Below are 23930 nucleotides of genomic sequence, written 5' to 3' on the forward strand. Positions count from 1 at the left end.
TTCAGTTAAGGAGCCACAATCGTGTAATGGGTAAGACAGTTTCTTCTCACCTGAACACGCAGGGTTCGAATCTGCCGTTAGGATTTTTTTTTCTTTTCTTTTAACCCAAAGCTTTATAATAACAAATACAGAACACATTTTAACGATTAGATCTTTTCTTCTTTTTTTTTTCAAGTGTATCAAGTGAGTCTTGAAGGCCTTGTCTCTCTTGTTTTTGTTGTTGTTTGTTTTTGGTTTGTTTTGTTTGTTTGTTTGTTTTGCTTTGTTTTTTGTTTTAATAATGTTTATTTGTTCAAACATACTTTATGTTGTAATCTTGTACGACTGAGAGTGAGTGAATGTCAAAAGCAAAAGGAAGAATGAAAAATGACCAACACAAAATCACACTAACAATCCCATTGTATTCTTCATAAAGTTGAATTCATCATAACAGGCACAACACATGCTGTTCATAAGCCTATGTTCAAGCATTTGTATCATACAATTCACTTCACAGATAAGCTCATACACACATATTATCACAAGCATTTCCACTCTTTTACACTGATTTTTTTAAAGCAATTACCTAGTCGACAAAAGAATTCCAGGATATTCCCACATATTCCTTGTAATATCTGAGCATTCTTGTAATTACTCAAACAGGGGAACAATCTTTTAAAGTCATCTTGATTTCATTATGAAGTCGATGCCTCTCTAAGTCAATACAACGAACATTCCTTTGTCTAAAACTTTGCAGTTAAAAAACACAAGTCACCTTTACACTGGAGGTATGTATTTCCCATCACTGTTTGATTTTGACTACCATAGCCTGATATCAATGACTATTTTGTATACAAACACTATTTTTGAATGAATCTGGTGACTACTGTACATTAAATGCACTGACATCAACACGGTTATAAGCAATATGTTCACTAACAAGCATTCCACCATTTGTATAGAAAAAAATACCTGTACATATAAATATACAAACTAACAAGAAAATAAACTTTGCAGCCAATCATACATCAACTGGATGGATTAAACAAGTAATTTTACAATGTTAACAAAAGATAATATTTTTCCCCCAAAGATCAATGTTACTTCCGTTTTTCAATCATACTTTGTAAATGTAAACACAATTCAATATTGTCTCCATTCTGTCTTGAAATAAAGAAAATTGAAAAAAACAAATACTGAAGCTTTAGAACACTGTATATAACGTCCTTTAAAAATCACAGAAAACTTAGAAGAAATCAATTTACAACAGGCATTACAGGATGGCACACTTGCAGGTGTTTCCTCTGAAAACTGGTTCATCTTCAAGACTCCATGTTATCCCAATACCACAGCCAGAATTCAACAGGCTCAAATGGACATGCTGTTCACGGATTAAGATTTTCACACAGTTCTGGAGCAGACATTGGGTCATTCTGTGGAACTGGTAACAGTTCTAAGCAGACACTGGCAAGTCTTGATGGCTTTTAAGTTTTTACTTGTGGAAAGTCTCTCACATTGTGATGGCTGTGTGTAGACATATGCTTCAGTCTTAGTTCCCTATGTATCTATTGTCTCAAGTGCACAGCAAATAGGGAGTCATGATATACCAAAGGTACTTTGCTCATGTTCACATGAACACTTGTATCTACAGAGGAATGCATCTTTGCACTCAAGAACTGATCTTTTGTAGCTTATTAAATGCTCATTTGAAGACAACATTCACAAACTGAAGAGAGAAAAAAAAAAAGCCAAATGCTGTTCGCTAGTCCATTATTTCTAAAAATATAATCATGAGGAGAGGACTCTTACATTCTGAAAATGCATAAATAACTGTCATGTAGGGACAGATATGTAACTTGTATATACGAGAATGTGAACAAACACATTTGTGTTTACCAATAGATGTACCATTTCTAAAACAGAGAAACATTTTATAAATCACCATGACTGACACATGCACACATATTTCCACACAGACATCCTTTTCACATGAACACAGTTATACTTGAAATCAATGATTCATAACAAATCAATCTGTTAGGTGGCTATGCAACTGGACTCACCACAATTTTTACTTCATGAGATCATGTTTTTCAAATATAAAATACTGTACACAATAAATAGTTGAAAACAATGTGAACAGATGCAGAAACAGAAGAGAAAATTAATTAAACAAAACTGTAATGGCAATGAAGTAAAACACACAGTCTTAAACTGTACACTGAAAGAAAACTGATTACAATTGAATAATTTTTTTTTTAAACATATCAAAAGAAAACAACTGATCACAACTGAAAAAAAATCAAGTAGAAAATAAATATATAAACAACTGAATAAAACACAGTTCAAAATAAACAAGTCAAACTGTTATTTGTGTGATAATTCACTTGTGATGGCCACAAAACAAATAAAATCAAGATTATTGACAAGACTATAATGGGTGGGTTGTACATGAAAATAAATAAACTGAGAATGACATGCACTTTGATTCTAAAACTACATGCATGCTTTTAACAATTTTGATTAGTGGTCATAATGAACAGAATACATGTCAATACCATGCTGCCTTTCTGAACAGATACAATGATACACTGACAGGTAAGTGGAAAGATTCAATATGTTTGTGGCAGTTCTGAAGACCTTAAGCTGAAACTCTCGGATTAAAATCACGAGTACACTACTGATCCTTATCATACACTTGCTTCGAACTAACCCTAAAACCTGAGAGACTTTATTTTATAAGTTTTATTCCTTTGCTGCAAAGTGTCCCTTCAATCTTCTGTTGCTGGAAACTATCCCTTCAATCTGAGATATAATGAACTGGTTCTATCAAACAACAAAATGACTCATCCACTGCATCTTAACATGATGATTCATTCCCTTTAAGTCTTACCCATTGAAACAGAAAACTGATCTACACCTTTGGCACTGTTGTCTGTGGAACATGAGAAAGGCAGGAGTCCTTTCACTCTGCTTTCTCCAGCGTGGTAGGGAAGGAAATGATATTAAGCATGGTGCCTGCTGCACAGACCAAGCTGTTGGAGCCCAGGGACTGCATCTGTCGTACAAACGCTTGCTCCCCGTCTTGCAGGTTGACTTGTCGCACAATTTCTCCACGGGACAGATCCCACAGCTCTAACTTCCCCTGAAAGAATTTAGTTTTACATTTTATTATCTATGTAATGCACAGAATATATAAAGTCACAACAGATTCAACAGGCATCAATTTGCAAACAATGATACATGCAATATATATTGTTCATGAAGGTGCTGACCATATCTGAAAGTAATAAAGATTACTAAACTATAAGATGGGATGTTTTGATTTTTTTTATTTTGAAAAAGACCTTTTATAAACCATCACAGCAATTTTTCTACAAAATTAGACATTCAATTCTAAACCTCTTGTTATAAATCCTCTTAAATAAATAAAGTGAATGCCACATACACAACAACACAAGCACACTAGTTTATACATGTGAAAGTGGATCCTATTTAAATTGCTTTTACCAACTACAAAATTTCTCCTTAATCATCCTACGTGACAGAACCTCACTGGACCTCTCCATGAAGTTTCAGTCCACCGGTTCCAAAGTCATATAAGATCAGTGCATGATGAAAAATACCAACCATACACTTGCATACCATGGTGGCTGAGATTGACTGGCAACAACTGAAGGTGTCAAACCAACTGATCTGAGAAGTTTCCCAACCCAGTTGTAAACGATCTTGTTCCACTTCAACAATGATACTGTTTCTTGCATGTATTACTCACCTGGACTCCAAGTACACCAAGATTATGTGACATCAGGACAATACTGCCACCCAGGTATTCCTGCCAACAAAAAAAAAAAGTATGTCCTTAATACCACGTGCCATGGACAGTGTAATAATTCTACAATGATAATATTCAGTAATATCTTTTATACCCAATACTATTACAGAGTTTGCTTGCTTATTTGTTGACCCTTGGGGGTGGATATTGGGGTGGAGGGGTTGAAAAATGAGAAAACACTTGGGAACGAAACTTTTCACTTACCTAATAAGAATTCATTTTGTGGAATGGGAAATATCACAAAGAATGTGTGTGTGTGTTTCCTATGAATGAGTGTGTGCCTGTGTGTGTTTTTCTAGTCTGGGTCCTCTGACCCCCACACATATATCTCTTCTGCCTGGGTCCTGTAACTTTCTTCTCAGGCATGCTGGTATCTATCTGACTGATCTTTATCACCAATCATTAAATTGGTAAACAGCTTAAAAATTTTTAATTAAAATTGCTCCATAATCCCACTCAAGCCGTCAAGGGTAACATATCTGATCATCCTCAAAAAAATCTGCTTTGACAAAAGTGTAAAAAGAACTAGCAGCTGTGCTGACATGTTCAGTGTGACAGAGGAAGCAGGTTTGAATCTACATCACTGTGAGACTTACAGACCCATGGGCAGCTCTTGCCACAGTCCAGGAACCACAGAAGAGTGTCATGCACTGTACAGATGTGTCTAAAAGAGTGTTGATCAAATATCCTGATCAATACTGCAGGTGTCTGCATCTCCAGGGCCTGACATCATGATCTACTATGAAACAAAGCACAGAGTGCAGTCTAGTCATTTAAGTTTCTGTTAGTCTTCAGTGTTGGATTCATGGGGGTAGTTGCTGAAGGAACAAGGTGACTGTTTCCACTCCAGGGGAGACACTCTGAAGTAAACAATTAATGCATCAGTAGGGGTCTTAGTAGGTGCTGAACAGCACATGCTGAACTTCTGAAGAACATGGTTGGGGATGGGGGGTGGGAGGGGGAGGAGCATGCACAAACCATCCTTGTTTTCTGTGTTTTTTCAGTGGGGAGTGGCTGTTGATTGATTTTAAGCACATCAGGCACAGACCTAATTTTCTATCTGAAGCCTAGAGATGAGTTTTCAACCATCACCAAAATGACTCGTCGGCAGCAGTTTAATGTCTCCTTTGGTGTGTGTGCTCATGGTGAACCAACAGTTCTCTGTGGCACCACAACTGTGGCAGACAAACCTGGATGTTGCTGTGTATTGGGGGTGTTGAAATGAGCAGTAAAGGGGTCATCACAATGACAACACACACACACACACACACACACAAAAAAAAAGATGTAACTAAATTTACCACTGACCATGGCTATTTTATGCAGGAGCTGACAACGTGTGCGTTCCCAAACACACATGCAGTCGTTCTGGGCGAGACTGACCACAAACTGCAAAGAGGTGGCCAACTCTACCACAGCCTCATCATGCCACTTGAACTTGTGGGTACACGTTCCCGTCATAAGATCCCACAGGCGTACCGTGCCATCAGAGGAACCACTGGCGGCTGCATAAGGGGGACACTGTAACAGTTTGTATACCACATTTTAAAACAGCCCTGCCGCACTGCAACAATTGTATATAGCACAACAAAGTTTCAATTTCACGGTGTCAAAGCGTGCAGATTGATCCATATACATGCTATACCACATCTGCTGAAAAAAAAAGTTTAAAAAAAAAAAAAGAAAGAAAGGAGCAGATGCCTGACCTTCACCTAAACCCAATGCACTGGTCAGACCTTAATACTGACTACTGAGTGTCAAAATAGTCCTGCCCAAATGATAGCTACATGACCAATGGGTCAAAAGAACATGTAATGATGATAGCTACATGACCAATGGATCCTAAGAACACAGTTTCACTCATAAACCAAGCGATGAAACGCACAGTAATTTAACAACACAGATCACAGGAAAGTGAAGCTGGTGCCTGCAAAAGCTCTTTGGAAAACAATTTACAAAAGCCTGAACTTGCTTTCTGTTGCTGTCAATATCACAGATTATACCAAAGGTGAATGACCAGACAGAAGCTCTAGAGTTTGAGAATTACTTCTGACATGTTCCTGTCCACCTTCACAAGTACACACTAACTGAAATTTTGGTGGCTTAAGCAGTGACATAGCTTAACAAATCTAAAAAGTGCAGGGTTTCTCCTGCCCTGGCTGAACAAGAAAACAACTAACAGAACAATATACATATGTGTGTTTGTGTGTGTGTGTGTGTGTGTGTGTGTGTGTAAGAGAGACTGAAACCTGACTGAATGACAGAGGAAACAAATGGTGAATACCTAAAGGCACATCTAAGTTGGCTCTACCCAGGTCAGCAGCCTGTTGTGAAAATTAATGTGTTTGTGAGGTGCTTAGAGCCTGGTCTCCGACTGAGGATAGAAGCTATCTAAGTATCAATATCAATTGTCTCTGAATAATAGGTGCTATAGAGGTATCCACATCAATACCAATACATCAATACCAATCAATATCAATGGTCCCTGAGGATAGGTGCTGTGCAAGTATCAATATCAGTCAATGTCAATGGCACTTACCCGGTCCAGACAAAGGGCTCTAACACTGCCCTCATGACCATAGAGTGTGTACAGACAGACTTGGTCTTCAAGGCGGAACACCTGCAGCAGTTATATAACATGTTAGCATCATCTTGTGTTCTCACTGTTCACATACACCTAAAATGACAATGTTTAATAATCTAATCAAATCATTAGCTAAGCAAAGTCAATTGGACAAACTGGTTATATTCAACTCTTGCTTTTAGATACTGCAATTACAGTTACACATGGATATGAATGTGAACAAAGAAGATGATGGATTGCCCTATCAGTAATAATATTTGTATATCTTTCAGTTTGCATTGTATGTATTGTATTTTCTTGTTACCATGTGCAAAACTGTTACAATGTGCAAATTTTCCCTGGGGAAAGTGTGTTATCACAGTGCAGTGCCATCCTTTTTTTTTTCTTTTCTTTTTTTTCCTGTCTCCAAGTGTTTGTGTTTTACTGTCAAAGCTGATTTTTCTACAGAATTTTACAAAGGACATCTCTTTTGTTGCCATGATTCTTTTACATGCACTAAATACATGCTGCAAATAGGGCCTAGGTTTACTGTCTCATCCAAATGACTAGCACCCTGGACCACCACTCAAGGTCTAGTGGAGGGACAGAGTAAAAATCCTGGTCTATTCATGGGACTCATACCCAAGGGCACTCACTTCCTAGTTGGGAACAAAAAATCTGGATATCATGAACACATATGGCCAGTTACAAAATAAAAACATTATTCATTTTTCATTTTTAGCCTTCTAAAAGAAGCAACACACACCACTGACTCCAGTTTCCATTCATATAATGGACAGAACTGGGTGTATGTTTTATCCAATTCATGATTTATCCAATGAATAGAAAATACCTGTTTCTTGACCAAATTAAGAGTTGATGGACTATTTTTTAGAACTGGTTTAGATAATTCATTAATACAAGAAGTGAAATCATGCCTTCAAAGTGTGATCTTCACTGGCAGAAACGATGCGGTCCCCTTCACACTGGAGACAGTTGATGGGCCGCTGGTGAGCACGGAGAGATGCAAGACTGTGACAGCGTATTGTGTCTTCCCACAGGCGCTGGGGACGGACATTGCCCAAGCTGTACTGCCTAGCATGACCTGCCACAGATCACATCCCAAATAATTCATCTACCTTGACTTCATCGTAGCTTCTGTGTTCATTAAGAAGTCTATTTTCTTTTTCTCACAGTAAGCCATCGAATAACCACCTTTGCTCTCATACACAGGAATTCTACAATAACCAAGGAGAAGTTTAAAAACTGCTGTAATAACTAAACCAACCACTTTGAACAGAAAATTCACCAAACACACATAACAGACTGACAATATCAGAAGATCTTTCTATGCAAATATGCCGTGACGTACACACCTCTATGAGAGCGAGCTGGAGAGGCTTGCAACTGTGGCAAGAGAGGATTGTGAAACGTCTCCAGTTCCAAAAAGTCCAAACTGCCATCCACTCGAGCAGCAACGACTCTGAAAAGAAACAAGACCACGTATTCCAGTAATCACACCCCTGACAGAAGTAATGTTGTAATTAACCCCTTGCCTGCCAAATGTTTTAACACTTTTGTCATTCCTGTGTGCAAGTAAAAGCTTAGGATTTCCACCAAAGTATAAAAACACTTTGAAGAAGGGAGAAAAAGGCCATTTCCCTTTAACTATCAACTGTGATTTGCTGAAGAAACTTAGACATGAGACTTCCATCCTGTAGGGGTACATCAGTGCAACAAAAGGGACTAAGTCTCACATCCCAAGGCAGGCAACAGGTTAAAGGATTCAAGATGCTTCAGGGCAACAGAAACTTTTATCTGCTATCTCTGCTGTCTTGACTTCATTAGATAAAGGGGTCATAATTGAGATGGAGATGACAACTACAACACAAGCTCAAGTAGCTGCAATAAACCTAATAACACCTGCCATAAATTCAAACCAGGAAGTTGAAAAGTTGGAAATGAAATCAGCTTTCAATATGTGTACATACTAAACATACAATCATTCTTGATGAATGTGACTCCAACTTTGCACATACTATTATTCAACGATTCAAGACACTGATATTGTCTGTGTGAATTCACCTGTTGCCAGTCATGCACAAAGCAGTCACCCCAGCAGCAGAAACGTTGTACTGGTACTTCAATCTGCCCGTCTCTCCTTCCCACATCTGAAACACACACACACACACACACTCCAGTGACTGGTGCTTACAACCCAAAATACACCCAAATGACAATCTATTATGCTCCATGTGATTTTCATGTATGGGACAGAAAAAAACATGGATCAATAAATGAGAAAGAGAATGCATCAACATTAACTAAAAAACAGGATGAGACTGAATCACAGAGGGAATTAGTGTGTGTGTGTGTGTGTGTGTGTGTGTGTGTGTTTGTGCAAATGATAACATGCTTTAAACGAACGTATTTCAAGCAAAATAAAGTGAAATATAAAAAGTGCTTGCCAACAAACCACAGAAATTACAATTTTACAAACAGAAAGAAGACAAGAATTCATTAAGTGGAATGTCCTTGGCCAAATCCAAAATGGAAAAATCCTCAGTGTCCCTCTGTATTTTCTCTCCTCTGACCACAACTCACTTCTATACGACCATTGCCACAGCCAGCGACAATGAGCCCATCCCTGATGGTCAGACACCAGACAGGAGAGGCTGGGTGCATCTCTGGTTCCTCCGCTCCAATACAGTCACTACCCACTGTGCCGGGACTGTCACCTGTAGGCAAATATGCACAACAGACTTTATTAACGTACACACACTGCACATGCACAGACTTTTAATACATGTATCAATAAGTTATGTTTTCGTACGTACATGTTCCAAAAAGATTGTGTACACACATTCAAATAAAAATAGATTCATTTCCAGTAACACTTTTCATTCACAAAAAAAAAGTAAACTTTTATAACAATGAAATAAAATAAGCTGCTCAAGAAAAAAAAATGCATTATACAGTAAAAAGACAAATCAATTCATTATTTCCTTGGTTTTTTTAGGCTTTAGATATAGATAGATAGATATTATTTCTTTCAGCATTCTGACCTTGACTCCAGCTCCGAACACGCAGGTCGTCAGGTGGCGTCAAAGACGTTCCATCACTCACACTCCGCACGCGGTGCTCCCTGTTCTGTAGAGCAATGTCCCTGGCTATCCGATGATGCTCCTCATGCACCCCTTCAAACCACCTCTGAAAATCAAACCCCTGACTACTGCTACTGACTGGCTGTGCCGGCATGGACGAGAAGTTGGTGTTGATGGTGCTGGCCAGATCAGGAATCAGCTCACTCATGTTGGCCTGTCGAGTTTTTTCAGCGCGTCGTTCAAACGCGCGTGTTCTTTCGATGAAGGAACCTTCGGAGGAGCTGGTGCTCTCCGGGGTCATCTTGCCACCATGGTATTCAGCATACAGGTCGGCGTCGCTGTCTTCAATGTTCCTTCCCAGGCAAGGCCGCCGGCGCCGAGGAGGGGTAATGCTATGGGAGTAAAAAGGTGCTTTGTTTTCTTCCTTTTCCACAAAGTGAATCAGTAAAGCAATAAGGGGATTGAAACAATAACAATAGACATTATACAACATCATAGCAATTACGTGAACAGACAAAATCATTTAATGGAAGACTTGCTGCACATGAGTGAATGAAGTGATATTCAAAACTATATCAGGGATCATTAATAAATCCATGATATTAAGGAGAAATAACCATGGTAAAATCTGAATGCATTCACAAACAAGGAAACCATTACAAATTACATGGCAGCAACTCTTGCAATTTACCATGAACTTTTTACACACACACACACACACACACACACACACACACACACACACACAAACACACACACAAATCACACACACCTGTGTCTCTGCATGGTAGACAAACACTCTCCAGTGTTAGAGTCCCACATTCTCAGCTGACCACCATAACAGCAGCTGACGACAAACTGTCCGTCCACTGCGAAGCACTCCACCTCCTGTCCAGTCATGTAACATTTGGGTCAAAACTGTCTCCTGCTCATTACTATATATCTCATCCAAAAATATATCAATTTGTGTATTTAAAACTAAAATTGTAACTTTTTTTTTTTGGCTCTAGCGTTACCTGTCACTACATTCTAGTAATGTGTCTTCATCATGAAGGAGTATTTTGGGATTACAGTATCTGTGAACATTTATTACATTCATTGCTCAAGGAGAAAAAAAGACAAAAAAGATCATCCTTTTTTCCCTCACCTATGTCATTCTGGATTTGGAAACAAGCTCACAACTGTCAAATGCTCAATACTAATTCATTTGAACTATAAACTTTTCCTTTCCAAGCTAAAACAGTAAATTACACAGTAATGCTTTCCTTTTCTCTAAAACCAGAGGTCTTGGTTTAAAGAAATCTGTATATTCAACACATCACACAAGTACACAATATCAGCAGAGCAACAACAAGCTAACCAGAAGTCTTCCAGTATAACCAAGGTTAAGTATTCCTTACCTGAATGTGCCCTTTCAGCAAAATGGGGACCGATTCCTTGACCTGCTTGTAGTACATCCCTTTGTTCCGCTGTCGTCGGTTGTAGTGACGAGTCCACGAGTGTCGCCAACGAGAGTAGTTGCGGGAGCACATACACTTGTACAGAACCACCATGAAGTAGGAGATGACAATGACAGAGAGAACACACAGGCACACAGTGATGAAGAACTCTCGCCGGGACTTGGGGTAGAAGGCCTTCAGTTTCTGTGCATCATACATGTAGGATGGGAGAGAGTGCAGGCTGCCCCCCACATGGCTCCACATATTCTGAGGACAGTAGACACATTCACATTTTCATTGTACAGTCACTGCATACAAGTTACCACTCCACGATTACATACGTTCTTCTGTCAAAAGATTTAGACTCAAAACTGATTTATTTTCCACACACAGGTACAGTAAAGAAGTTCACTGTTAAATATGAGCAAACAATAAATAAAACAGCTAAAGTGGAGTTAGTTCGGACTAAGTCCAGAAAATATGTACATTAAATTATAGTCTCTAACAAGCACTCACACACATACACACACCCCCATCCTCCCTCACACACACACACACACACACACACACACACAGCATTGTACTTTTTTTTAAAGATTAATTACAAAAAAAAATTAATGGGAGGTCTGCTAAGCTGTCTTATCACTTTCACTGGTTCACTTCAGGTGATGGTGATTTCACAAAAGACAACTGTGCCAACACAATGCATTTTATGCATTACAGGTGCGTCCAATTTACAAATGTTGGTATTTTGAGGGGGTGACCTGCACTTCAGATATGCGTTTTACATAAGAAATGTTTCTGGTAATACTGTCACAATACCATTCCATGAGTGTTCATGAAATAAAAAACACATGAGGTATACAATCCATACTTGTAAAACAGTTTTGATGCTGTCATGCAGGGACATGGTTTTCTGCAAGCAGCCACTACTGCTGTGATGCTTCATGCTTTTCACCACTTCATGGGTTAATTTACTGATTTCACACTGTTTTTCATTTCTGAACAGAATGAACAAAGCGCCAATACCTCCAAACAAACCATCAAACTTTTCAGCATTGCATTATCTGTCAACAAAGCACATATTTATGTACACTGTATTATTTTTCAACGAAGCACATATTTCTGTTTAATTCACTTAGCCATAATACAATACTTAACAAGTTAAACTCTTCAGGTTTGGATCACTATTGTTGTTTGGTATATGACTCACAAGTAAGCTGATATAAACCATCTGAATGGTCTGTAATACCATTACCTTGTTATCATCTGAAGTCTGTGGGACATCTCCAGTGCCTGTAGGTGCCACTGCTGGTGGCTTCATGTACCCTTGTTGCTCTGACGGGTGCCGAAGTTTTATCGCTCCTCCTGCGTCCACTTTGATGGACAGGTGAATGGAGGGAAGAATACTGACATACCTGAAGAGCAAATATGATCACAATAACTATAACATTTATAATATGCACATAATAACAGTGGCATACATACTGTCCTCCAACATCAACTTGAGGTGAAACGAAAGTGAATCAACTTATACTTTCTTGCATCCTTTTTTGTTGAATAGCGTGGGGTTAATTGCCACTAAAACAATCAAATTGTTGCCACATGAATTCACGCAGTGTCAGACCATGTAAAGTGTTGGAGTGACTGATGTTTTTGATACTGAAAAGTTTGCATTCAGTGTCTAAGTAAATATAACCGAAGTTTCTGTCTTAATACTAACACAACGCTGGACTGTCTTAATATTAAAACATAGTAAAATAAAGGAAAAAAAATACTCCAATCTCCAAAATACTGAAACAGAAATCTGCATACTATAATACAGAAACACTGCCACCACTACCTTATCACTGACGTGTTTCTAACACCAACTGACCTGCCAGGTAGGCTGAGGTTGTACAAGGCAAACAGGCGGGGCCAGTGCTTGTGGGACAGACCTCGCCACGCCTCCAGCTGTGTGTGCTCCACCGGCCCCGTCTCCAACATGTCATCCCCCCCACCCCACCCCAGTCCCCACCCGGCCCCTATCACACCCGTGCTCTCCTCCTCCACCTTCTCCATCCGCTCCCGCAGCATGTCCGTGGGGAGGGGGGAGTCGGACCAGGGGTGAGGGTGGTGGGCAGGGTGGTGGGGAGGGGAGGAGGAGGAGTCCTCGAGGTTGGCAATATGTTCCACAAGGCCGGTTTTGTACACGATCAAGCCAATCCAGATCACCGTGCACACCTGATGGAAATGCAGCATATAGTGGGCATTGTAAAAATCTTTTGTCATTTTTCCTTCTTAGTCAGAAATCTAAAATAAAACACAAAGCACGTATCAAATTTCTCCACAATTTCCATGTACAATAAAAACCCTAAATATAATTCAAAACTGAACATTATTCAGCACAGATGTATCGATTCTGCATTCAGCAGGTGTTACAGTCAGTCATCTCCTTTTGCGGCTAGAAATCTTGAATAAAGCAAAAAGCAGATATCACTTTCTCTATAATTTCCATTTACAATGAATAAGAACTCTAAAACTGAAATAAACAGATTTCTTTCAGCATGGATATATGACTTTAGCATACAGCAGGTGTTATAAATTTTGTCATTCCTTTGTGCACTTAAATCTAAAATAAAGCAAAAAGCTATTACCAGTTTCTCCATCATTTCCCTGTGCATTTAAAAAACCTAAAACTAAAATAAAAATTGATTTTTTCTTTCACCAAGAATAAACTCACTTTCACATGTTCAGTCAACTATTCAAGTGAAACAAAATAACAAACAAACAACAAAACAACAGGTTTTCCACCTCCACTGACCATGATGATTCTCTGAAAGATCCGGGTGCGCGCCCAGAAATAGAACAGCCTCAAGCGGCGCGGCATTTTCTGGAAGAAGTCGTCCTGACCTGGAGAGGACAGGGACATGTTCTGGGTGAAGGCCATGTCCAGGCGTGGCGCTGAGCGGGAGCGGTAGATCTTGGGCCCAGGCTGCCACTGCTCCGTCAGGTCCACCGAGGACGAGAGGGAGGTCGGGGTGGCGGGGTCGCAGGGAGGGGAGGCGGTCTGGCGCTGTGTGAAGGGGCAGAGGATGAGGGGCTGGATGGAGTCGTCATCCTCCGTCTCTCCCTCACCCTCACTGGGAGACTGTACACTCTGGCGATGGAGGTCTGCCAGCTGCAAACCATCACATACAAAAAAGATTTAACATTAAGGTCCCATTGCATTCTACAGTCATCAGGGCAGTGAATTTTGTATTCAACCATTGAGGCAGTGACTTCAAATCCAGCCATTAATGAAGTGAATTCATGTCCACTGTCTTGGACTCGGCGTATGAAGGAAGGGCCCAATCTTCTCCTTCCGCCATTTGAAACTTTGCCAACAAAAGTGTCGCATCCATTCATACCTGGGTGGAGTGAGGAAAAACTGAGGTAATGTACATTTTATAAGGACACAACATCATGCAGAATTGGGGCCTTGAATCCTATCACCAGTGAACACATAATCAGAAGTTCAATGCGAAACTAACTCTGCCATGGAACCTCCTCACATACATATGTTCACTTTATTTTTTCTTCTGCATTTGCGGGTTGCAATTCCCACATTCACTTGTTTGTAGAAGTGGGCATTTATGTGTGTGACTGTTTTAATCCCAACATGTATTCAGCACCCATACATCATTTCAAGGCTGTGCATGCAAGATTATGTTCTTGTTTCCGTACTCTATTGAATGTTGACATGGATAATGGGATCTTCAATGTCCACATATGATCTTCTGCATGCATATACACATGAAGGGGATTCAGGTACTGGCAGGTCTGCACATCTGTTAAGCTGGAAGAACAGAAAAATCACCACCCTTTACCCACCTGGCGCCCTGATTGCGATTCAAGCACAGAACCATCACAATGAAAGTCTAACCTTTTGACCACTCAGCTGATACGCCCATCACACAAATGTGTGACATCAAATTTTCAGATGAAAATGTTTTATGGAAACATTAATTTCAAAGAGGTAGTCTCACTGTCTCATATTCATGTAAAATCAATGAAATAGGTATATTTGAGGTTGTTCTTGCTTCATTGTAGTTATATTACAATCTGTAATTATCTGTAATACTTCCATTCCCAACTCTCCTATTCCCCAACGGTATTATATGTTGCTTTTTGTGTGGTGTAAATAAACATAATAAATATACTTTTTCAAAATCTCATGACATACACTTAATCTCCTATCCAAGACAAGATCTGTATTCTATCAAAACAATAAATGAATAAATAAAAGAAAGAGCAAGTAAAGCGTAAAAAAATAAGTGTTGAGTAAAGCATAAAATATCTTAACTTTAGAGATACACCTTAGAGATATTGGAAAAATGAATACCTTTCATACACAAAAAAAGAAAAAAAAGCTAAAATAAACAATCAAAATCACAAGAAACAGTCAATCATCATAATACATCCAAAAGACAAAGCACACAAAGCAATCACCATTACCTCCATACGCCGTATATCAACAGACAGAATGGTGGCAAAGAAGAACATCTGCAGAAAGAAGTCTGTCCACAGTCCAACCAGAGCAAACAGGCAAAATTCCTGAGAAAAAAAAACATCGAAGAAATATATGACATGTACTTTGAGGAACTACATTTATTTTGTTATCAAATCCACTCATGTCCAATCTTCCCAATACCACGACCAGCTTATGCACATAAGCATGCGCACATACACACACACACATATTCCTGTTAACAGATGTGGCAGTTGTAACATCTCAATCAGACACACAAAGAACGTTATTGTACAGTTTATCACACAAAATGCAATTACAATATGACAATTTTGGTCTATGTTTCTTTGTTTGTAAGCTGCAACACTCATATGTACAAGTAAGCTTGTATGTATATGACCATTTTTATCCCACTATTTAGGCAGCCATACTCTGTTTTCATGGGTTCAGGTCAATCCAGGTACATTTTACAACTTCAGATGATTTCAAGCAGAAACTTTGTTTTTTGTGTGTATTTTGTGGGGGTTTTTGTTGTTGCTGTCTATCACACCCAAAGACACTGAAATTAAAAATCTTTTATTTCCTCTAAATCACCTGTGCACTCATTTCAGCAAGTGATCTTTTAAATGCATAGCCAATTTTCACCCACTGATAAGACGGCCATACCTGTGTTTTCAAATTGAGGGACAAAGTCACTTGGCAAATGTCTAAAAAGCCAGTTTGTAGCACAGCTTTACAACCTCCAGAATAAAGCAGGAATAAGATCCCTACCAGAGTTTGCACTTGTGGGTCACAGTTAAGTATGTGTAATTAAATAAAGTATTTTGAATGGGTCCTTTGGTTGGTAGCTCTGGGAAGTTTATGGCTGTTGTTGTTTTTTTTCTCCCACAGGACTAGGAACTTCACTTGTTTGCAAGTTTTGTCTTTGCTGTATGCCTTGGGAGGGGAATTCACTACCATCGCCAAGATATTACTATCGAGTCCATAGGGGATAAAACTGCAGTCATATCAGACTTAAAAAAAAAAAAAAAGTTCTCTCCATCAGAGATAATTCTATTGGCCCCCAGATGACATCTTTGAAGAGTTTACATGTCTCACCCTCCAGTTTTAATCTTTTCCTCCTCCTTTTTTGTATAAATATTTTTTTAAGCATTTTATGTACTTGTTTTCCTGCTCATATTTCATACTCCATTATCTTATTTTTCAATGTAATAAAATGGATCCTTTGTCATGTTCTGCTTCTGTCTGATCTCTTCCAGACAGCCTGTGTGATCAAATATATCATATTACCTGGATGGCCGGCACAAAAGTGAAGAACCCAAAGAAGATAATCAGCAACTCCGTGCACAGGTACTTGGTGATGTACCATCCCTCTTTGCTGAGTCCTGTCACACAGATAATAAAACACCTCCAAAACTATCCCCACAGCAAAGTAGGCTCACAACTGTCAGGTCAAACTGCAATTGGTACTAAAACGTAATTATCACTTCTGCCATCTACTACAGTGTTCTTAAAATGAACAAAAGATTCTATGAAAATAAATAAATCTATATAATGCAATTATTCTAAGAAACACCAGACTGTTATCACATCTAAGCTGAGGAACAAAAAGAATCTGCTGCAATTAATACCTTTACAAGAAACTGTGGCAAAAATATTGATGACACAATGATAATACTTCCAGAAAAAATCATTTTAAAGAAGACATTTAGTATGACGCAACAGCCTAATCAGAGGTACACAGTTTACTCTGATATATGCTCTGTGTGTATGTATATAAATATAAATGTGTGTGTGTGTGTGTGTGTGTGTGTGTGCGCATTCTTTTTTGTTTCCAATAAATTTTCATTCCTTATCTGTATCATTCTTTTTTTTTTTTATGAGGAAACTGATTTTTTCTGGAGTCCCTGTGCTGTGCCAAGCTCAAGACTCAACAATAACAGAACAGATCAAGCAGGTCAAACAGCTGTAGACTGTAGAGAAAATGGAAAAGGACCTACCCTGAGCCACCCTGATTTTGACATCCAGATGGACTGGGGTGGACACCACTGACTTGGTGATGACCAGCACGTTCTCCAGTCCAATGATCATCACAAGGTAAGGAAAAATCTCACTGGAAAATACAATAGGTTTTCTTTTTTTGTAGAGGAGTAGTGGAGAGGTGAGCAAGTGGTAAGGCGTCCACCTAGGATGCAAGAGAATCTGAGCGTGTGGAACCAAATCCCACACTCACCAGAATTTTCTCCCTCTCCACAAAACCTAGAGTGGCGGTCTGATAAAGCGAGGTCTCAGGTGCAGCATGCACTTAGCACATGTAAAAGAACCCATGGCAAAAAAAAAAAGTGTAGTCCAAGGTAAAATTCTATAAAAAAAAATAAAATCCACTATGATAGTGAAACATATACATATGTAAAATGAAAAAAACAAAGGGATGCACTCCACTGCGGTGATAGGTTCTCCTTGAGAAGAGCAGCCTGAATTTCATACAGAGAATTGCGATGTGACAAAAAAAATATAAGTAATTTTTCTTTCATTCCATCTCTTGAAATAAAAAACTTACAGAAGTCTGTCAAAAAAAAAAAAAAAAAAAACCAAAACAAACACAAACACAAACACACCTCCTACACAACTGCTAGGATACTTGTTCAATGACTTTCAAATATGAATACTGTATTTGATTATGCAACATCATTTACTTCAACCACTGGCATCAGACTTTCCATTCCAGACAGTATTTCTGTGAAAGATAGATACATGACTATTATTCAAATTAAAACCATTTAAAAACCGTTCCCAAAACGGCAAAGATACAAGTGACATTAAACACATTCTTAAGTTCTGAACAAAACTTGGTTCCACCCTTGCATCTATACCTCACCTGCCACTGGAAAAAAAGCATTCACGTACACCACTCACCTGCCGTTCAGGGTGGGATTGAGACCAAAGAAGAAACAGAGACTGAGTGACATGAACAGTGAGGACACCACGGTCACCACTGCACTCACAGCCAGGCCGATCTGCGACTTCACCATTTCTATCTTGCCTGGTCAAAAAATAAATAAATACAAATACAAATAAATAAATGAAAAATTAAAGGGATAAATAAAACTGTGAATACAGAATACTCACCAGGACTGAGAACCATGACAGCAATATGCTTTTATCATCTAATAACGACAATAATAATAACAGTATCTTTTAATAATCACAATAATAATAGTATCTTTTAATAATAACAATAATTTTCAAAACAGACTCATATTCCAAACAACTGAGACATACGCATTCGCATATATGTGCATTTCACAGCATGATGTGGGGGAGTTCATGTCACACAACCTGCCAATGTGCAAAGAAGAAAGAATAGAGAGAAGCACATGAAATAATGGGAAAGGAACGGCCAGAAAAAAAAAAGAAAAACATAGGGAGATATTGGTGAATGAAGAAGGAAAATTACTTGATACTTTAGAAATATTATCATTTGGTATTAAACAATACAGAGGGCAAGGGTTACATCATAGTAACTTTAACTTGGCTCTTAACAGTTAGAACTCACTCACGCACGCACGCACGCACTGATATAAATACAGAAACACACACACACAGACACACACACACACACACAGACACACACACACACACATACATGTGCATGTATCCTACATCAAAAAAATATTTTTGCACAAAGACAACATCCACAAAACAAATCATGCTCAGCACAAGAAGACAGATAATGATACTCACGAACAGAGAAATAAATGTACAATAGGAGAACAAAGTAGGTAACCAGCAGTGGAGTGTATTCAACAATGTAGTTGAAATCCTTGAAGTGCACATGCACCAGACTGTCTATCTCCGAGTTGTTCACATTCAACTTGGTCTCTGGGAAGGCTGCTTCAAGATGTTGCCGTAATGCTTCAATGAATCTGAAAGAAAAAAACACACCAACCACTGTACCTATGTTCCTAAGACAGCTCATGAAGATTGATTTTTTGTTTTTTCACATTGGAGATATGACACCTAAGTGCATGCAAACTGAGTACATAATTATGTGCACATCACACACAAACATACACACACAAACAAGAGCAAATATGTGCACACAACACATACACACATAGTAAATATGTGCACCTAATACAAATGTGCATACACAGTATGAACATTCACACATGTACATAAGCACAAAATTTCACTCCACCACTCACAGAAGCACATTTACTAATGAAGTGTACATGCACCTTTAACTACAAACACATGATCAAACTTTATGTTGCTCTGTGGATACCTTTACATGCCTTTGCTTTTTTAAACATTTTCTTCTTCTTCATTCGTGGGCTGCAACACCCACATTCACTCGTATGTACACAACTGGGCTTCTATGTGTATGACCGTTTTTACCCCACCCCCCACATGTATGCAGCCATACTCCGTATTTGGGGGTGTGCATGCTAGATATGTGCTTGTTTCCATTACCCATCGAACATTGATATGGATTACAGGATCTTTAACATGCATGTCTGATCTTCTGCTTGCATATACACACGAAGGGGGTTCAGGCACAAGCTGGTCTCCATACATGTTAACCTGGGAAATCGGAAAAAATCTCCACCCTTTACCCACCAGGCACCGTAACTGAGATTCAAACCCAGGTCCCTCAGACTGAAAGTCTAACACTTTAACTACTTGGCTATTGCACCCGTCTAAACATTTTCAATTTGTTGTCTTTTTATCAACAAACATGAAGAACAATACCTCTTCTATTTGTGACCAAGCGCTCTGCTTGCTTCAAACACTCCTTCATGCACAAGCTGTATAAGCAGACGACGTCAGTTTTCACAACTTACGGCTGAACTTCAACAGCCCACGCAGACTGTGTGTGACGCCTTCCCCGCGGTTTGAATGCAAAGCCGCTTACGTCATTCTGTCCTTCTCGCCACACAATCACTGTTCGACCAGTGTCGCGGTACGTCATTGGCTGAGCGGAAACTTGTGTTTCTGCTCCACAGTATTTAATTAATATCTCTTTTATCAATCAGTAAACTACAAGTATAATATACTGGCAGAATCGTCGCAATTCCATCTTTAAGTCTATTCCATTTAAGTCTGCCTACGTTAAAATGATTTAACGCAGTTTGTAATTTTCAGCGATGAGCTCGTTAAAACTGACCCTGTTCAGGTGACTTAAATTAAGATTATAAATTCATCTTAAATAATCAACACTTCATTTTATACTCATTATAAAGTAGGTGTTGAGCTCTTTCTTTTGCCACTTATCCGACGTAAATTGGTTCAGGAATCATTTAGAAATCTGTCACTGAACACCTTGTAAGAAACACAGTTGCTGTCGGATTTGGCCAGATTTGATCTGATCTGTGTCGCAGCATACGTGATTGTCTTTGTAGTTCGCTTAACCTGCATAAATTGACAGAGCGAGTAATGAGCGGTCACTTCATACCTGGTCAGTCATCTGACCAGAGCTGCTCTCTCTCTCTCTCTCTCTTGCTGCGTCGTGAGCAGTGTGTGTCGTGTGTTCCCACAACAGCTGACATCTCGCAACGTATCACTGTAAGTGCTAGTGTGTAGAATGTGTTGATTTGTAAATTGTATTGTTTGACAGAGTACTTGTGTTCATATTAGTATGTTCAGTTATTGCTTTGTTCAGTTAATTCTTTGTTCAGTTATAGCTTTGACATGTTAGTCACAGCTCGGCTATGACTGATCTAAATAATTGCCATGTCGTCATATGCTTGGAGCAGTGTCCCATTTAATTCTTCTTAACATCACAGTCAATGACGTCTCTGACACTGATAGTTTGTTCAAGAATATTCTAGCGAGTGCATATGACGTGTTCTTTCTCATTTGCTGTCACTGATGAAAGTTACAGTGTTTCACTGATTCTCAGTACTCTAAGATGTGTGTAGTATTCTGTCATGATTACAAGATAGTGTTGGATTAATATCAGTCATTGGTTAAAACCACCTGATATGTATCAGTCTGTAAATTGTAATTTAGTTATCATGCTCTCTCCTATACGGCTTACTCCAGCATAGTGCAACATGACTAACTGATTCATTTGAGTCACTTTGACACAGCATATTCTTACCAAATCTATACTGTCAGTGTACTTTCACTAAATCAGCTTAGCCTCAAACACTGGAACTGCACTGTTTAAATGTATTAGAAATGTCATTTGATGTCAGTGTTTGGTCTTCACACATATGCATTACCAAGTGGTAGTCTTTCCATGTAATATGTATACATGTGCTTTATTATTCACTTGTGCTGACATGTTGTGCTAATGACATCTGTTTGTGTCATTCCAGGCACTGTCTTCTCTTCTTATATCTTCTTCCTCAATTTTCTTCTCTTTTATGTCTTCTCTTAGGTCTTCTCTTTTATGTCTTCTCTTCTTATATTCTCTTCTTATGTCTTCTTCTATTCTCTTCTCCTTCATGTCTCCCTCTTAGTTCTCCTCTTATAGGAACTACTGTAAATAAAACAATAGAAAAACCCATTTGTGACTGGCCTCTATATGTTCCTGGCCTGTGCGCGGGAATTCTCATCTATCCTTTAATACAATCAATCATCATTTAGTTAGTTCTTTTATACCGTACCCTTGAATAACCACTCGGTTCAAGCACCACGGCTACAAAAGTGGCATCGCTGACAGGATTTTGATCCTTCAAAGATATCCTTATCACAGGATATAGGTCCATCACAAAATAGATCCAAATTATTTCCTTTTAATGTTTCAATTCTTTTATAAAAATTTAGTCCATCCCTAAACCACAGCCCTTTACCACCAAGTGTACCTTGTTACAACTTGGCGCTGTGAGCATAGGATGTGCTAATTCTTTAATATCTCTAAATATAAATTACAGGTCCCTTGCCAAGCTAATCTCCATTACATACTGACAATAGAGCATGCTTGTTTCTTGTACCACTCACTTGCTGTCATATTTCTTGAAGACGACAGTGACGGCATAAGAGATGACACGTTGTTTGTTTCTGATGAAGTATCGAGTAATACCTGTGCTCTTCCAAGGAATTCCAAACAGCAGATCTGAATATAAAAAACAAATTCTTTTAGCACCTTTCATAATGGAAAACTTTTCTTTCTTTCTGCTTTCATGAGATGTAAATCTCCACATTTACTTGTTTTAATATATCTACAAGTGGGCTTTTACATGCCTGAATGTTTTTACCCCACCATATAGGCAGCCATATTCCATTTTCAGGGATGTGCATGCTGGATATGTTCTTGTTTCCACTGTCCAAACACTGAGGTAGATTACAGGATATTCATCATGCATATCATGTCTTCTGTGTGTATATTGCCTGTTTGTTATTTCAAGAAGAAATGAATAGCAGCAAAGCTAACAAATAGAAACTTTAAAAACAAATACTGAAACATGATGTCAATGCTATTTAATAATTTACTTTAACTAGTAATAAACATGGTACATTATCATCATATTCTGAAGCTTTCTATGCGCTTTACATCAAATAGAATGGCTGATATAACAATAATATAAACATATAAAAACTTAGGAAATCAAAGTTCACCCATACCTTTAATTGTTGGAGGTGTCTCGATCGTCTGACCATACTTGCCAAAGACAGTATTAATGATTTCCCCATCTTTACTGAATCTGAAAATGACAACGAGAAGCAATTAAAAAGAGCAAAGTAGCTTTCTTTTTCTTTAAAATTAAATGCCAGCATTGTACACCTTTCTCTGTAAATCTAATTCTATAAATCATCACAGATGCACACATACTCTTTCTCATGACCATCTGCAATTATTGCATATAGCTGTATTCTTTAATTTCCTCTAACCTTCCCACAAACCCTATCATCCCTTTCCTTTCACCCCACAATACAACATATTTCAAAAGAATGTGTTGACAATGATCTATGAGAGCTTATTCAAAAACTGTGCCCCATCTTAAAAAAAAATTATTTTTTTTAATTTTCAATATAAAGAAAGGGCAAAAAAGAATCATGTCAGATCAAATATATACATATATACATGTCTAAAGCTCACCTTTTGTGATCCCTGAACCACAAGTTGGCAGGTGACACCACAAAACAAGAATACTGTGGCAGCAGATTTTTCACGTGCCCCGTTGCCAATGGTTCAGATATGCGCAAACATAGCTCTTCTAAATTCTGAGTTCCATCCCTGGTTAAAACAGAAAAGAAATTTTGATGGGTTCATTCTGAATTTACCCAGTAAGTTCTGGTTCATTCTGAATTTACCCAGTAAGTTCAAAGCCAACAGTCAGCAAACAGTGACTGATTGTTTTAGAGCTCATAAAAATTACATAACACTTTTAACAGGGATTTTTTTAAAACTGCGAACAGTAATTGCACACTCAGTTTTCACAAAAAAGGAGATGTATCAGATAAAAGAAAACATCATATGCTGGATGAAAATTTCACACACACACACACACACACAACTTGCCCATTCCCATCGCAGACATGCATACACAAAATCCATTATCAACACAAA

At 38.5% G+C, this 23930-nt stretch overlaps 1 protein-coding gene across 1 annotated transcript in view; it reads right to left on the minus strand.

The window, feature by feature from the left end:
* Positions 1-381: 381 nt before the first annotated feature.
* The window catches only part of LOC143301613 (sterol regulatory element-binding protein cleavage-activating protein-like), a 31628-nt gene continuing 8079 nt past the window's right edge, over positions 382-23930 (minus strand). The window contains exons 5-26 of the mRNA XM_076616013.1: positions 23460-23597; positions 22985-23064; positions 22361-22475; positions 19154-19335; positions 18326-18452; positions 17410-17522; positions 16700-16794; positions 15397-15495; positions 13724-14080; positions 12797-13143; positions 12179-12338; positions 10882-11187; positions 10254-10369; positions 9443-9873; positions 8982-9115; positions 8463-8548; positions 7754-7860; positions 7316-7482; positions 6354-6434; positions 5123-5335; positions 3755-3814; positions 382-3124 (exon numbers count right to left, since the gene is read on the minus strand). Coding sequence (XP_076472128.1) covers positions 2945-3124; positions 3755-3814; positions 5123-5335; positions 6354-6434; positions 7316-7482; positions 7754-7860; positions 8463-8548; positions 8982-9115; positions 9443-9873; positions 10254-10369; positions 10882-11187; positions 12179-12338; positions 12797-13143; positions 13724-14080; positions 15397-15495; positions 16700-16794; positions 17410-17522; positions 18326-18452; positions 19154-19335; positions 22361-22475; positions 22985-23064; positions 23460-23597 — 3694 coding nt within the window. The 3' untranslated portion in view covers positions 382-2944. The remainder of the gene's footprint in view (positions 3125-3754; positions 3815-5122; positions 5336-6353; positions 6435-7315; positions 7483-7753; positions 7861-8462; positions 8549-8981; positions 9116-9442; positions 9874-10253; positions 10370-10881; positions 11188-12178; positions 12339-12796; positions 13144-13723; positions 14081-15396; positions 15496-16699; positions 16795-17409; positions 17523-18325; positions 18453-19153; positions 19336-22360; positions 22476-22984; positions 23065-23459; positions 23598-23930) is intronic.

This window comes from Babylonia areolata, chromosome 2 (genome assembly GCF_041734735.1).
Source record: "Babylonia areolata isolate BAREFJ2019XMU chromosome 2, ASM4173473v1, whole genome shotgun sequence".
Classification (NCBI taxonomy): domain Eukaryota; kingdom Metazoa; phylum Mollusca; class Gastropoda; order Neogastropoda; family Buccinidae; genus Babylonia; species Babylonia areolata.